This window comes from Stenella coeruleoalba (genome assembly GCF_951394435.1).
Source record: "Stenella coeruleoalba genome assembly, chromosome: 1".
NCBI classification, from domain to species: Eukaryota; Metazoa; Chordata; class Mammalia; order Artiodactyla; family Delphinidae; genus Stenella; species Stenella coeruleoalba.
In genome coordinates, this window is record NC_137169.1 from 19,998,441 (window position 1) to 20,010,494 (window position 12,054).

Consider the following 12,054-nt stretch of genomic DNA (forward strand, 5'->3'; position numbering starts at 1 on the left):
CCCCCATTTTCTCTCCACCCTTCCCAAACCCCATTTTTCAACCTTCTTCAGACTCCAGCCCCTCTCTCCCATGAATAGCCAAAGCTATTCACTCTCGGTCCCCGAGTCTATCTCCACATCACATCCAGGTCCTCCCAAACTCCTCACTTCTCACACCTCCGGGCCTCTAACCCCTCCCCCAACACCCTCTCTCGCCTCAACGCCCTACCTGCGTTTTCCGCCTCTTCAGCGCCGCCGCGTCCAGCCACACGCCGCAGGCCTCCTCCTCCTTCGGGCCTCTGCGCCTCATGGCCGCTGAGGAGACTAAGACTACGGGATACCGGAGTGGGGGTCCGGCCGCCTCAGGGAACCGCCATAACTGACTCCGCCGACGTTCGAATCTCGCGCCAACGCTGGGAGAGGAGCTACGCCGCGGCCGCCCCCGCTCAGGCACCGCCCCCAGCGTCAGCTCCGCCCCGGCCCAAGCCCCGCCCCTTCCCTAAACCCTGCCAGCCTGACCCCTTAATGTTACCAAGGCCACGTTCTTGCTGGTTTTCTCATTCAGAAGTTGTATTCCAGAACTGTGCTGTGTGAACGCGTTCGCGACACTGCACAAGGAATGCACATTTTCTTTTTGCTGAGTTAGTTGCACTTTCTTACTGATAACTATCAGGGCTCAGGGTTTTCCTTGTCTTATCGCTGAATCCTCAGGAACATCTCAAAAGGAAGAGGAGAGGAGGTGCTGATCCGTCAACTGCCAAGCTGGGGTCCTCAGTGCTACCTTAAATGGGTTACTTTTGTAATTCAAAACAAGAAACAAAAAGCTAAGTATAACTATGAAACCTCATGGGAGAAGATTTAGAAAACATTAAGTAGAATAAAACTAAAAATTTGCAGTCAAGAATTAGCTTTCAGTATTGCTTTTCTCGCTTACTGTGTGGCCTTGGATTTTAAAGAGGATCAAATAAGGTTTGTGAAAGTACTTTGTAAATTCTGAGAGCCCCTCAGAGATGCAGAAATGCTGGCAACCATAACCACAATCTCCATAGATGTACTATATGTATAACAGGATATTTTAGCAGTGGAGTGACATTTCTTATTCATTCAGGGGTTTTTTTGCTTTTCTTACCTGTACTTCCTAATTTTCCTTCACTGTACATATATTACCATACATTGCTTATGTACTGTGGAAAAGGCAACACTGTAAACATTAACATATAACAATATCATAAAAGTTAACATATAAGATCTTCCTTGATTGAAAAACCAAAAAGTGAAATCTTTGTCAAATCATGTATTTTAAAACACATTCTTTTAACTTCTAAAACTTATTTAGTAATAAAACTGCCCCACCTTTCCTACCAAAAAAAAAAGTTCACATATATAGTGAATAAGACCCCAACCCCACCCCCAGGCAAAGATAAGACAGAATCTGTCCCCTCCTCCCTATGCCCACCTCCAGCCTCCCCATGAAAACCTCCTCCAACACAGTGAACAGATTCAAGGGGCACCAGGGCTCCCTCTCTAGGATAGGAGACAAAAAGCAAAGAGGCAGCTCTTATCACAGTCACTTTATTGTATCCAGGACACGAGAGTCCAGACCACTCCTAATTCCAGCCGCAGTGAACTCCTTCTTCCATACCTCTTGGCCTTTGGACAGGTTTTTCCCTCTACCTGGAATGCCCTTCCTCTTCTCCATCTGTAAACTCCTATTCACCCTCCCCAACCCAAGACCCTGAGGATCCCAGGCAACACTAATTATTCCCTCCTCAGTGCTTCCCCTGACAGTTCATTCCGATATTAAAGCCTTTACCATCCTGCATTGATCCACGGAGCCCAGTCAGTGGCCTGCCTCTGAGCAGAGGCCCAAGAAACACTGAATGGATAAACACTGAATCATGAACAAGGGAACCAGGAAAGACACTGGGAACAGGATGTGTGGGACGTAGAGGCCAGAGGTAGGAGGGTCAGGGCTCACTGTCTGGGATAGTGGCTGAAGAGGCATGGGGCACTGGATGGGATCCATTTCTGCCTGGCACAATCTTCTATCTTTGGGGGCTCTCTGCAGCACCAAAACTTCAGGCTGGGGTTCAAGAATGGTAAGATCCTGCACATATTTTGGGCCTGCCCTTTCCCTATCCACCAGTGAAATCTGGGTAGAGGGCAGTTGCTGACGCTTCCTCTATCTCTCAGCTCAGATTTGACTCTGACCTAAATCCCAACTTCAACCCCTCAGAGATAATCTGGAAGGCCCAGGCCAGGGTCTTGGCCCCAGCTGATCCTCCATCCTCACCCCTAAGTGAGAGGCAATGGGGGGAGGCAAACCAGGGTGCCCCACATCTCTCTCTTTCCCTCTCGCAGGGCAGGGAGCTGGGGCAGGCCCTGAAGTGGACCCCAGCAGCTCCAGCCAATCCTCAAATCCAAGGACTGGCCAGTGCCCCCCCTTGGCAGCTGAGGCGTGCACAGAGAAGTCACTGCGGGCCAGACACAAGCAATTTTATCAGGCCTTGTTCCCATCTGGAGCCAAGCCCAGACCCTTGGGCCCCCACTATACCTCCCTCCCTAAAAGCTGCCACCCCCCTTCACTGGGTCTTCCGATCGAGACTGAGTTTGCGCCGTACCAGCTGGCTCAGAAGGAATGCAGTGAGGATGCTGCTGCCTACAGTAAGCAAGAAGAGGCCGGAGAAGTTGTGGGGCCAGCGGGTGTGCAAAGGCTCATAGATGGGCCGCCGGGCCTCGTAGTCCAGCGCCACGGCCTCCAGCTGAGCCAGCGTGCACAGTACCAAAAAGACATGGAAGAGCTGGTGGCCCTGCCCAAAGACATGGCAGCTGCCAGGGAACCAGCGCTCAGGCACGAAGGCAGAGAAGAAAGTGGCCGCCAGCAGAAAGAAGACCACCTGGCATTTGTGGTAGAGAAGAGCCGGGTCGTCCGTGGCAGGGTTGGGGGACACGAGGATGCGGTGCACCACGGGGCTGATGTCCAGTGCGTAGGCCAGTGCCGAAGGCACCTCCTGGCAAGTGCGGCCCAGCAGGCCGGGCTTCTGGATGTACTTGTTGTAGCAGGAGCCAGCGCAGGAAAGCCAGGCGAGAAAGGCAGCCATGGGCAGGTAAAAGGTCTGCACCTGGGCATGCCAGGCGGGCTCAATGGCATAGTAGAAGTGTGCCAGGGCACTGCCAAACTGGTACACAGCCACACCCACGTAGTCCAGGAAGAAGAAGCTGTAATGCCAGAACTCGGACTTGGCCTGCAGGAGGTGAGCCAAGGCACTGAGGGAGAGGTAGGTGACGGAGGCAAGAACAATGATGAAGAGGGGCAGGGCGTGCAGGTCTCCCCGGAAGTCCACGGTCCCCACAAAGATGGCCAGCCGCAGCAGCAGCACCAGGGCCGCCAGCAGGTGGGTCCAGACATTCACCGCCTCGTTGTGCTGCTGGAACAGTGTGCGGAAGTAGAAGCGCCAGGTCCTATGCAGCGGCCGGTAGCCCACATAGATGTATGGCTTCCAGAAGATGGGCGGCACCTCGGCTCGGTCCACCGTGAACACAGGCTCTGGCTGCACAGACGGCCGAGGCATCTGGTGGACCTGCCGCAAACTGGGCAGGAGGTGGCTGAGCTTCTGGGCCACCATTGTGGCCATGGCTGTGGGCGTGGCGAGGAGCTGGGAGAGAGGCCCGAGCAAGGTTAGGGGGCTGGTGTCCTCACCCTCCTGCCCCATGAGCAGCAGCTGGGGGGCTGTGCTCTTCCCCACCCCCTTATCCCTACACTGAGTTTAAGAGGAGGGGAGTTGTCCTAAGGGAGAGCTCAGCTCTGACTCATGATTGTTCTTCTCCCTATTGTATCTCGAGTGCCTAGAACAGTGCCTGGCACATAGTAGGTGTTCAGTAAATGTTTGAGGCATGTGTTAAAGAGGCTCACTATGTCATCCTACCTCTTTCCAGTCCAGGCTCTATACAGCAACCCTCATTGTTTTCTCCTGTGTTCATGTTGCCATCAGCGTTTACCTGACAATGACCTTGCTAACAGACCTGCTGCCTCTACCTTTAACTCCTTCGGAGTGGCCAGGGTCTGCCATTGACCCTCCATCACCCTACATGATCTGGTCCCTACTACCTTTCCTAGCCTTATTACTCAACCACAGTGCATTTCACATCCAGCGACAGCCTCATCAAAACTGTGGGCCTGCTGTTTCACATGTCTATAGCTCTGCACAAGCTGTTCCCTCCATCTGAGCCATTTACCTCATCTTGCCCATCTGGCAAACTCTTATTCATCCCTCAAAACCCATTTCTTCTGTGACACTTTCCCTGGAGGTCCTCCGATGATGATCCCTCTAACTTGAGTGCCTACAATCCTTTGACCATTATAATACTTCTCACGGGCATTAAATTGTTAATGTGAGCTCCTCCAGGGTAGGCAGTTTGTCTTATTATTTTGTGAACCCCTGGTGCTTAGCAGGTAGCTGGTGCTCAATGTTTGTTGAATGAAAAAACAACATAATAGCATCCTGATAATACTTCATAGCCTTCAAGGCCCAACTCGAAAAGCCACTTTTTTCCCAAAAGACCCTAGTAACAACTAATCCTATAAAAACAGCCCTTACCCTCAGCCACACCCTCACTCAAAAGTTCCCCCCTCCAGCCCTTCCACCATTGCTAATTGCAAATAAATCCAATCTAACCCCTCACCTGGCATTCAAGACCCCATGACCTGCTCCCACCCTCATTTCCCACCTAACCCAAATGTCAGACCCTGTGCCAACTTCCTTTCCCTCTACTGAAATCCTTTAAAACCAGTACAAGCTGTCACCTCCGGGGGACTTCCTTAATGCCCCCTTACTTCTCCCTGTGGGAGATCTATAATGGGTTATACAATTTAGCATTTAAAACACATTCATTCATTTAGCAAACACTTACTGAGCCCCTTCTCTGCTTCATGTCCTGTGCTGGGTCCCAAAGGTGGGGGTGGGCAGGAGAGTGGAAAAGAATTTGATCCCTGCCTTCAGGAACTTCATGATATGGTAGAGGTAACAGAGAGGAAAACAAAGCATAGCAAATGCTTACACAGCATGTGCTATGTGTCCGTGTCTTAAGCACTTTATGCATATTTGACTCATTTAAGCATCATAGCACCCTATCAGATAGGTATTATCATTATGCCCATTTTTCATATAAGGAAACTGAGGCACAGAGAAGTTAAGTACCCTGCCTAGGAAGTGGCAGAGGCATGATATAAACTCAGTTTGCAATCTTAACCACTTCCTTAAACTGCCCTTTGCAAAACAAGGTGGCAAGTACTATTAATCATTTCATAATTATATACTGCTTTTGCCTGGTACCAATTGCTTAATTCAGGCTTATCATTATCCACTGTTTCATTCATTAAATCAAATATCTGTTGAAAAACTAGCCAGACAACTAGCTAGACAGACAACTCCCCTCCCTCATATTCTCCCCCAAGAAGCTTATTGGACTCAGCAGCCAGATGTACTCTGTCCATCATTCATCAGATATTTATTGCAACTTCCTTTGCACCAGTCATTCTAAGAGGCAAGAAGATCTGCACTCAAGTTCCCCGCCACCAGCAGCACCGTGATCACCCCCAAAGCCACCCAATAATTCGCACATGGTCCAAGTAAATGCAATGTGCTTGCTATGCAAAGGCAACATCAAGACAAGCCCCCAGCCCACACACCTCCACACCCCGAGCCTGATTTGCATCCCTGAGCTCCTCCTGCATTACATTCTGGAGTCAGCTCTGCTCTCTGGCCTTTCCTCATCTGGTAGGGAGGAAAGAATTAAATGTCATTACACCACTACTTTCTATTCCCAGACAGCCTGGCAGGTTTAGGAAGAAGACCTTGCTGATGAACTCATTAGTGGGGCCACTTCTGTCCAGAGCATAAGAACTCCCCTGGTTGAGGAGCCAGCACTGGATTTCTTCTCCTCCCCAAGAGACAGGGCTTTAGCCTCAACAGTCTGGCCTTTACCCTTGTCTACAACTTTGTCTTCCCAACTCAGAACTTCAGGGGACCAGAAAAGGCCTCTGAAAGCATCTCGCAGCTCTTTTGTTTTACATTGAGAAAACAAGAGCCCAGAGACAGCAAGCCCTTCCCCAGAGTTGCCCAATCCAGCCACGTTTCCATTCCACCATGAGGGCAAAGACCAGGGAATGATGACATTCGATGGTGCCTTAGTTCCTGAGTCCCTGTGATCTGTCAAGTCCAGTCCGATGCTCCACATCCCACTCTTAGAACTTCCCAAGTAATAACAGCATATTAAAGGCTCGGAGAAGGTCTGACCAAAGAAGACTGCTTCACTTTGTTGAACCTACATTTGCCAAGCTTACATGACCAAGGATTCCTTTCCCAGTAATGATTATATTATAAAGCTAGCTGAAATGTAGTAAGTGTTTACTATATGCTCACTCTTCATAGCCTTGTTGCAATTAATTCTCATAACTAGCCTGTAAGGTAGGTATTACTATGCCCATTTTGTTGTTGAGTGAAATTCAGAGAGGTTGGGAGCTCCTTAGCCAAGGCCATACAGAGAGAAGGAGAGGGAGAGAGAGAGATGGAGCCAGGATCCGGACCCAGCTCCCCGACTGCAAAGCACAGATACTCTCAGCCACTCCTGCTGCCCTGCTTCTTGTCACACCTAACTGCATCCCAAAGAACTACTTTGGAAAACACTGGTCTAAAGCAGGCAACCAGGTCCTTTCCCATAAATTATTTCCTTAGGCTTCTGGCAACTGACTTGCATCCAGGGACCTCAGACTCACCCAGTTGCCAGCTACCCACTCTCTCTGCACCAATGAAGCCCTGGCTCACAGCTACCTCCTCAGGTGGGCAATAGCTCACTCGCAGCCCTTCCCCTCCCCCAGACACAGTGGGCCCTAAGCACAGAACCCAGAGGCTGCATACTGGGATGACAGAGGTCAAGTTGCCCTATTTCCTTTAGACCTTTAGACCAGTGGCCCCATTCCATGTGACTAGCTCTATTTTCAGAGTTAGTTCCCATCTCCTGACTCCATGGAAAGGGGCACTGGATCCAGGGGAAAGAAGCAGGGGCAGGAGTCTAGCAAGAGCCAGAAGGATGAGGGTGAGTATTCAGAGGGCACCCTCAGGGCATCCTTTGAGTAGTTTGCCCACCAGGCTGCCAGAACCTGGCTGTTCCAGGCATCCCACCCCAATCCAGTACACCTCCATGGCCCCCCTCCAAGTCTCCCTAATTGCACTGGTTACCTAAGGATTTCTCTTGAACCCAGGGGCTGATGACTTCTGCTGTGGAACAGGGCAAATTCGCCAGATGCCAAGCACTGGGTGTCACTTCCACAGGTGAGGGTCTACAGGGGTGGGGCTTCCAGGGACTATAGGGGTCTTGTGTGATGTCACCAGAGGGTGGGGCTAAAGACAACCTCCACCCTCTCCCCTCCCCCGATCACCACTCCCACGTTGGTCAAATCCAGGCTAAACTCTGCATCCCTAGCCAGGCCTCAGCTGCAGAAGGAAGCTCGTGGTTAACCTTGGCATGAAACATTTGGGGAAACCGAGGGCTAGCTGAAATGTTGTGACTTACCCAAGATCACACAGCAAGGTGGGCAAAGCTAGGCTGAGACCAGGTGTCCAGGGCCTGGTTCATGGATGTGAGGCAAACTTGACTGGCTTCTGTCCTCTACTCACTGGGAATCACAATGAAAGGAAGTTAGGAACCAAGGAGAAAAGAGACACTATAAAGGCTCGTGAAGGAGATGGACTTCAGATTTGGACAAACCAGGTTTGACTCCTGATTCCATAATATACTAGCTGTGTGACCTAAGACAAGTGTCTCACCTTCTCTGATCCTCAGCTCCCACATAAGAATTATATTATCTACCTCATAGATTGCTACAAAGATTAAATTTATGAGAACAGTTTTAGCACTGTTTAGGGATTCAATAAATGATTCCTATTATTAGTATTAATTACTAATAGTAGTAGTAATTATTATTATTAAGAGTAGTAGTATTTGAAATATCCCCAGCCTGAGTATTAGTATTTAAAATATTCCCAGCTTGAAAAATTTACTTGGGGTTCTCTTAAAAAACTCGGTCCTCTTTTAGCCCTTGATAGCTGGTTCCACTGGGTTTGGAGGCCTTAGAAAGTTAACTGTCTCTTTAGATCTTTACCCTTCTCTGAGGATGCATTTAGGGACCAAGGGAATTTGGTTGGAGTTTAATAATTAAAGTGTTCTCAGCAAAGACCATTCAGAGTAACCTCCCTGGATTCACAGGGCTCTGAAGATTTGCACTTGCCCACTGACCCAAGAGAAGTGGCTGGGAAGTGAAATCCCCAGAGAAAAGGGCCTCAAGCTCAGCAGCCCCAGGAGCCCCATCCCAGAGCAGGAGGGTAGAGGGGGTAGACTGTGCTAGCAGGTAATGCAGAAGGCCTGTGGCCTGGTTGGGGCATGTCTTGCAGGTTTGGGAGGCTCCTGGGTTGGCTGAACTTCAGAACTGGGATCTCCAGGGCCCAGGTGGGAATTCTGTCAATCTGAGCAGCACCTTCCTCCTCTCTTCTCCTAACTCCCCAGCCCTCCCAATTCACATTCCCCTTTTCTAAACTCAAGGTCAACCTCCTCACCTCCTTCCTCAACCAAGGCTTGCCACCCCTAGTTCCTCCTGGTCTCCCCCTGATACCTCTGGGGGCAAAACAGCAGACCAAGTTGTGGGGATGGGGTAATGAATAGGCTTTGGAGTGGGAGAGCCCTGGGTTATACCCATCCCACAGATTTTACTCAGTGTTTACTATATGCCAGGCACAAGGCACGGGCACATGGTGAACGAGGCAGACAGGCTCCCTGCCCTGACAGGGCTCACCCACACAAATGAAATGCCCTTGGGCCCGGGAAAATCCAGCCCAGAGAGAAGCCACCCAGGTGGTAACCATGCAGAACTGGAGAGAGCTGCTCCCCCCAGGGAGGGCACCTACCTCTCACCTCGGGCAGATATTTCAAGAGAACCCAGGTCCCCATTTTTATGTGAGGATGGGATTTCAGGTCTGGAACTTACCAGCTGTGTGACTTTGCTAAAGTCCCTTTACCTCTCTGGGCCTGTTTCTTCATTTGAAATCGGAGGATAATAATAGCTACCTCAAGCAAAACAAAGTCACAGATGCTAGCTAGGTGTTGGCTCTGGCACAGCATGGGCTCCACTATCTTTGTTGGATTCTAGTCCTGACTCAGCCACTCAATCCCAGTGTGACCCTGGACAAGTCCCTTCCGCGCTTGGCCCTGTTTCTCCAAATGTCAAAGGACAGAGTAAATTCACCAATGACTTCAAAGGGCCCTTCAGCGCCTGAGACATTCCAGCAATATTTGTTTTAGGCTTACTGTGTGTCAAGAGCTGAAGCTTCTGCAGTGAAAAAAGCAGTTAAAACACCGCCCTCATAGAACTAATAGTCCAGCTAATTAACAGCTAAGGGTAACCCCTAAGGGTATTAATACCCTGCCCATTTGGAGCTTAACAGCCTAACTAAATAGCACCTAACTCTTTTAAGTATCATTTGATTATAATTCTACTTCCTCTTTTGCCTCCTTCCTGGCATGCAAAATATTCATTGTTGCTTCTCTGGGCCCTGATGTTTCAGGAACTCCCTTAAAGACAACTTTATCTTGCCATGAAAGGCAAAGTTTAACCTCATTAGATAAAAATAACAAAAAAGCCAGACCAGTGTTAACAATGGGGCTGTCAGAGGTAAACCCTCTTGAGGGGTCCTGACAAGGATGACACAATATGGCAGAGCCTGAAATATTATTACTAAGACTAGGCACTGGGCTTCCCTGGTGGCGCAGTGGTTGAGAGTTCACCTGCCGATGCAGGGGACGCGGGTTCGTGTCCCGGTCCGGGAAGATCCCACATGCCGCGGAGCGGCTAGGCCCGTGAGCCATGGCCGCTGAGCCTGCGCGTCCGGAGCCTGTGCTCCGCAACGGGAGCGGCCACAACAGTGAGAGGCCCGCGTACCGCAAAAATTAAAAAAAATAAAAAATAAGACTAGGCACTAACATTAATAATTTACAGTAGCTTGCTGTTTACAAAGAACTTTTACACACATTTCACCTCTCCCTCTCAGCAACTCTTTGAACCTGTGGCTAAGCTGTTGTCACTGCCCCAGAGCGAGGCAGGATGGCAGAGCACATCTTACTCCAAAACCAGTGCTCTTGCCCTTCAACTGCTGTGGTCAACTCCCAGGCACCCAGTGGGTGGCCACAGATTGTACAAGCAAAGTTTTCATCCCTGGCTGGCTTCTTGATATCTCAGCAACTGGGTCACCTCCCTCAATGCAAACCAATTCCCCAGTTCTACCCAACGTGTTTAAAGAAAAGTTTCCTCCATGTCTTCCAAAACTGAACAGAAAACGCTTTTGTTTTTGTAACTGCACTTTGGGCTTCCATTTGTACTGGAAAGTGTGATCAGCATGAAATAAATCACTCTTAAAAGAATTCCTAGGCTCTCAGACTCAGAACTGTTCTGAGGAAAAGGAAGCACCTGGTGGAGGAAAGCAGGCCCAGAGAGGTTGGGTGAACTAGCTAGTTTCCAGCCCAGGGGGACAGAAAAGGGACCTGGGTTTTACCACTGACCAGTTTCACCACTGACCTCTTGGCAGGGAAACTGAGGCTGGGGAAAAGCAGCCTCTCACTAAGGGGCTCAGCGGTGGCGCAAACCACATGATGGGAGGCTGAGTCCGTCTCTAATGGGACATCCACCTAGGAGCAGCCAGCCAGGCCCTGAGAATATATCTAACTCTTAAACTCCCCAGCCTTGGCCAGACCTGACCTCTCACTCCCACCAGGCTTGGGGCGGAGTGGAGGGGGAGGGGGGGGCCGGTGGCATGCCCCAGGGAAACCTCTAGAGGTCCTCAAAGCCTATAGTCTTGAGGCAAGTGCTTCCCTCACTGAGTGGGAGGAAACCTCATGCTCTCCCGACACCAAAGGAGGCTTCCTCCTCCCACGGGACCTAAGCTGCTTTGGAGCAAGAGCCCCTCTGAGCCCCAGCAGAGCTCTTACCACTGTTTCCGGTTTCCCAACTGGAAGCCCCTCACATCACCCAGTTCCAGGTACTCACGCCCCTTTTTGCCCCCAGAATCTCACTAGATTCCTCCTTCAGTGGAAGGAGCGTGCTCCGTGCCTATTCTCTTCCAAGACACCACGGCCCTCCCAGGCCAGCTCTCGCCTCTGCTCACTCCCTCACAGATGCGCTTCCCTCCGGCTCTGATGGCCCCTCTCCTCCAGTCTCCTCCCACTCCTCCCTGAGACTCTCGGCCTCCAGCTCCGCTCCTCCTTCCTGCTCCAGTCCCTCCTCAGTGGCGCCCCCACTCTAGCTGATCCCCGCTGTCAGCCTCCCACTCCCTCCCCACGTGCCCCCACCTCACCTAGCCCCGAGTTTCGGCTGCACACAGCTCCCCGCGCTCCGCCCCGCGGGGAGAGCCCCCTCTGCCCGCCGCCCGTCCCTCCCACTTTTCCCCCATCCCGGTACCGAGTTGCAAAAGGAGGCCCGACTGCGACCCGGCGGCCCTCGGCGGCCCTCTGCATCCCGGCTATAAGCGGGCAGAGATAAAGGGGTGGCCAGGCGGAGGCTCCGCCTCGAGCCGGGGGAGGGCGGGGCGGCGGCGGGCGGCAGTGGGCCTTCGCTTGGGGCTCCGGGCCCAGGACTAGGCCGCCGCCCGCCCATCGCGCCCGCCTGGCCGGGCGCCAGCAGCCTCTACCCAATGGCGTACACGTGTTGCACGTGGAGGCGAGAGTGGTCACCCACACCGGTGACGACAGTCTTGGGAGTTCCTGTGGTTTTCGTGCTGATGGGAACTCGGAGGCCCAGAGAGCAGACGTCGTTGCTCAGCAAGCGCTCCAGCTGAGCAGTTTCCACTTCCGGCTGCCTTGGGCCACAAGCTTCCCAGTCTGGAACTGGCTGACCTGAGAGGGAGGGGGCAAGTTGTAGCAGGAGCACCCGAGTTTCCCAGCGAGAGCGTGCGGCCCAACCCTGAAGCCACTTAAACCCACACAGCCCACCTCTCCAGGATGCTTCTGGTCGGGACACACCTGACCTTCCCC

The 12,054-nt window shown here is 51.6% G+C and overlaps 2 protein-coding genes across 5 annotated transcripts in view; both read right to left on the reverse strand.

The window, feature by feature from the left end:
- Positions 1–423, reverse strand: part of AUNIP (aurora kinase A and ninein interacting protein) — a 36,619-nt gene extending 36,196 nt beyond the window's left edge. Inside the window, exon 1 of the mRNA XM_079915422.1 lies at positions 209–423. Within this exon, the coding sequence (XP_079771548.1) occupies positions 209–289 (81 nt within the window). The 5' untranslated portion in view covers positions 290–423. The remainder of the gene's footprint in view (positions 1–208) is intronic.
- Positions 424–1,535: 1,112 nt separating this feature from the next.
- PAQR7 (progestin and adipoQ receptor family member 7) lies at positions 1,536–11,854 on the reverse strand. Of its 4 annotated transcripts, none has more exons than XM_079922449.1 (3): positions 11,483–11,559; positions 7,552–7,654; positions 1,536–3,635 (listed from the first exon to the last, which is right to left on the reverse strand). In XM_079922449.1, exon 3 carries the CDS (start codon positions 3,612–3,614, stop codon positions 2,562–2,564), a length of 1,053 nt encoding a protein of 350 aa, XP_079778575.1. In that variant the 5' UTR covers positions 3,615–3,635; positions 7,552–7,654; positions 11,483–11,559; the 3' UTR covers positions 1,536–2,561. The 4 variants fall into 4 exon arrangements, with proteins under 4 accessions (XP_079778575.1, XP_079778576.1, XP_079778577.1 ...); XM_079922450.1 differs by lacking the exon at positions 11,483–11,559 and adding an exon at positions 11,379–11,476; XM_079922451.1 differs by lacking the exon at positions 11,483–11,559 and adding an exon at positions 11,014–11,358.
- Positions 11,855–12,054: the final 200 nt, after the last annotated feature.

Bases quoted from the DNA above. Each gene is read 5' to 3' on its own strand.
- PAQR7 (XM_079922448.1), bottom strand. From the start codon at position 11,677: ATGGGCGGGCGGCGGCCTAGTCCTGGGCCCGGAGCCCCAAGCGAAGGC. The intron at 3,636-11,482 runs GTACCGGGATGG...CCTCTCTCCCAG, and splicing joins GGGCCTCCTTTTGCAACTCG to CTCCTCGCCACGCCCACAGC.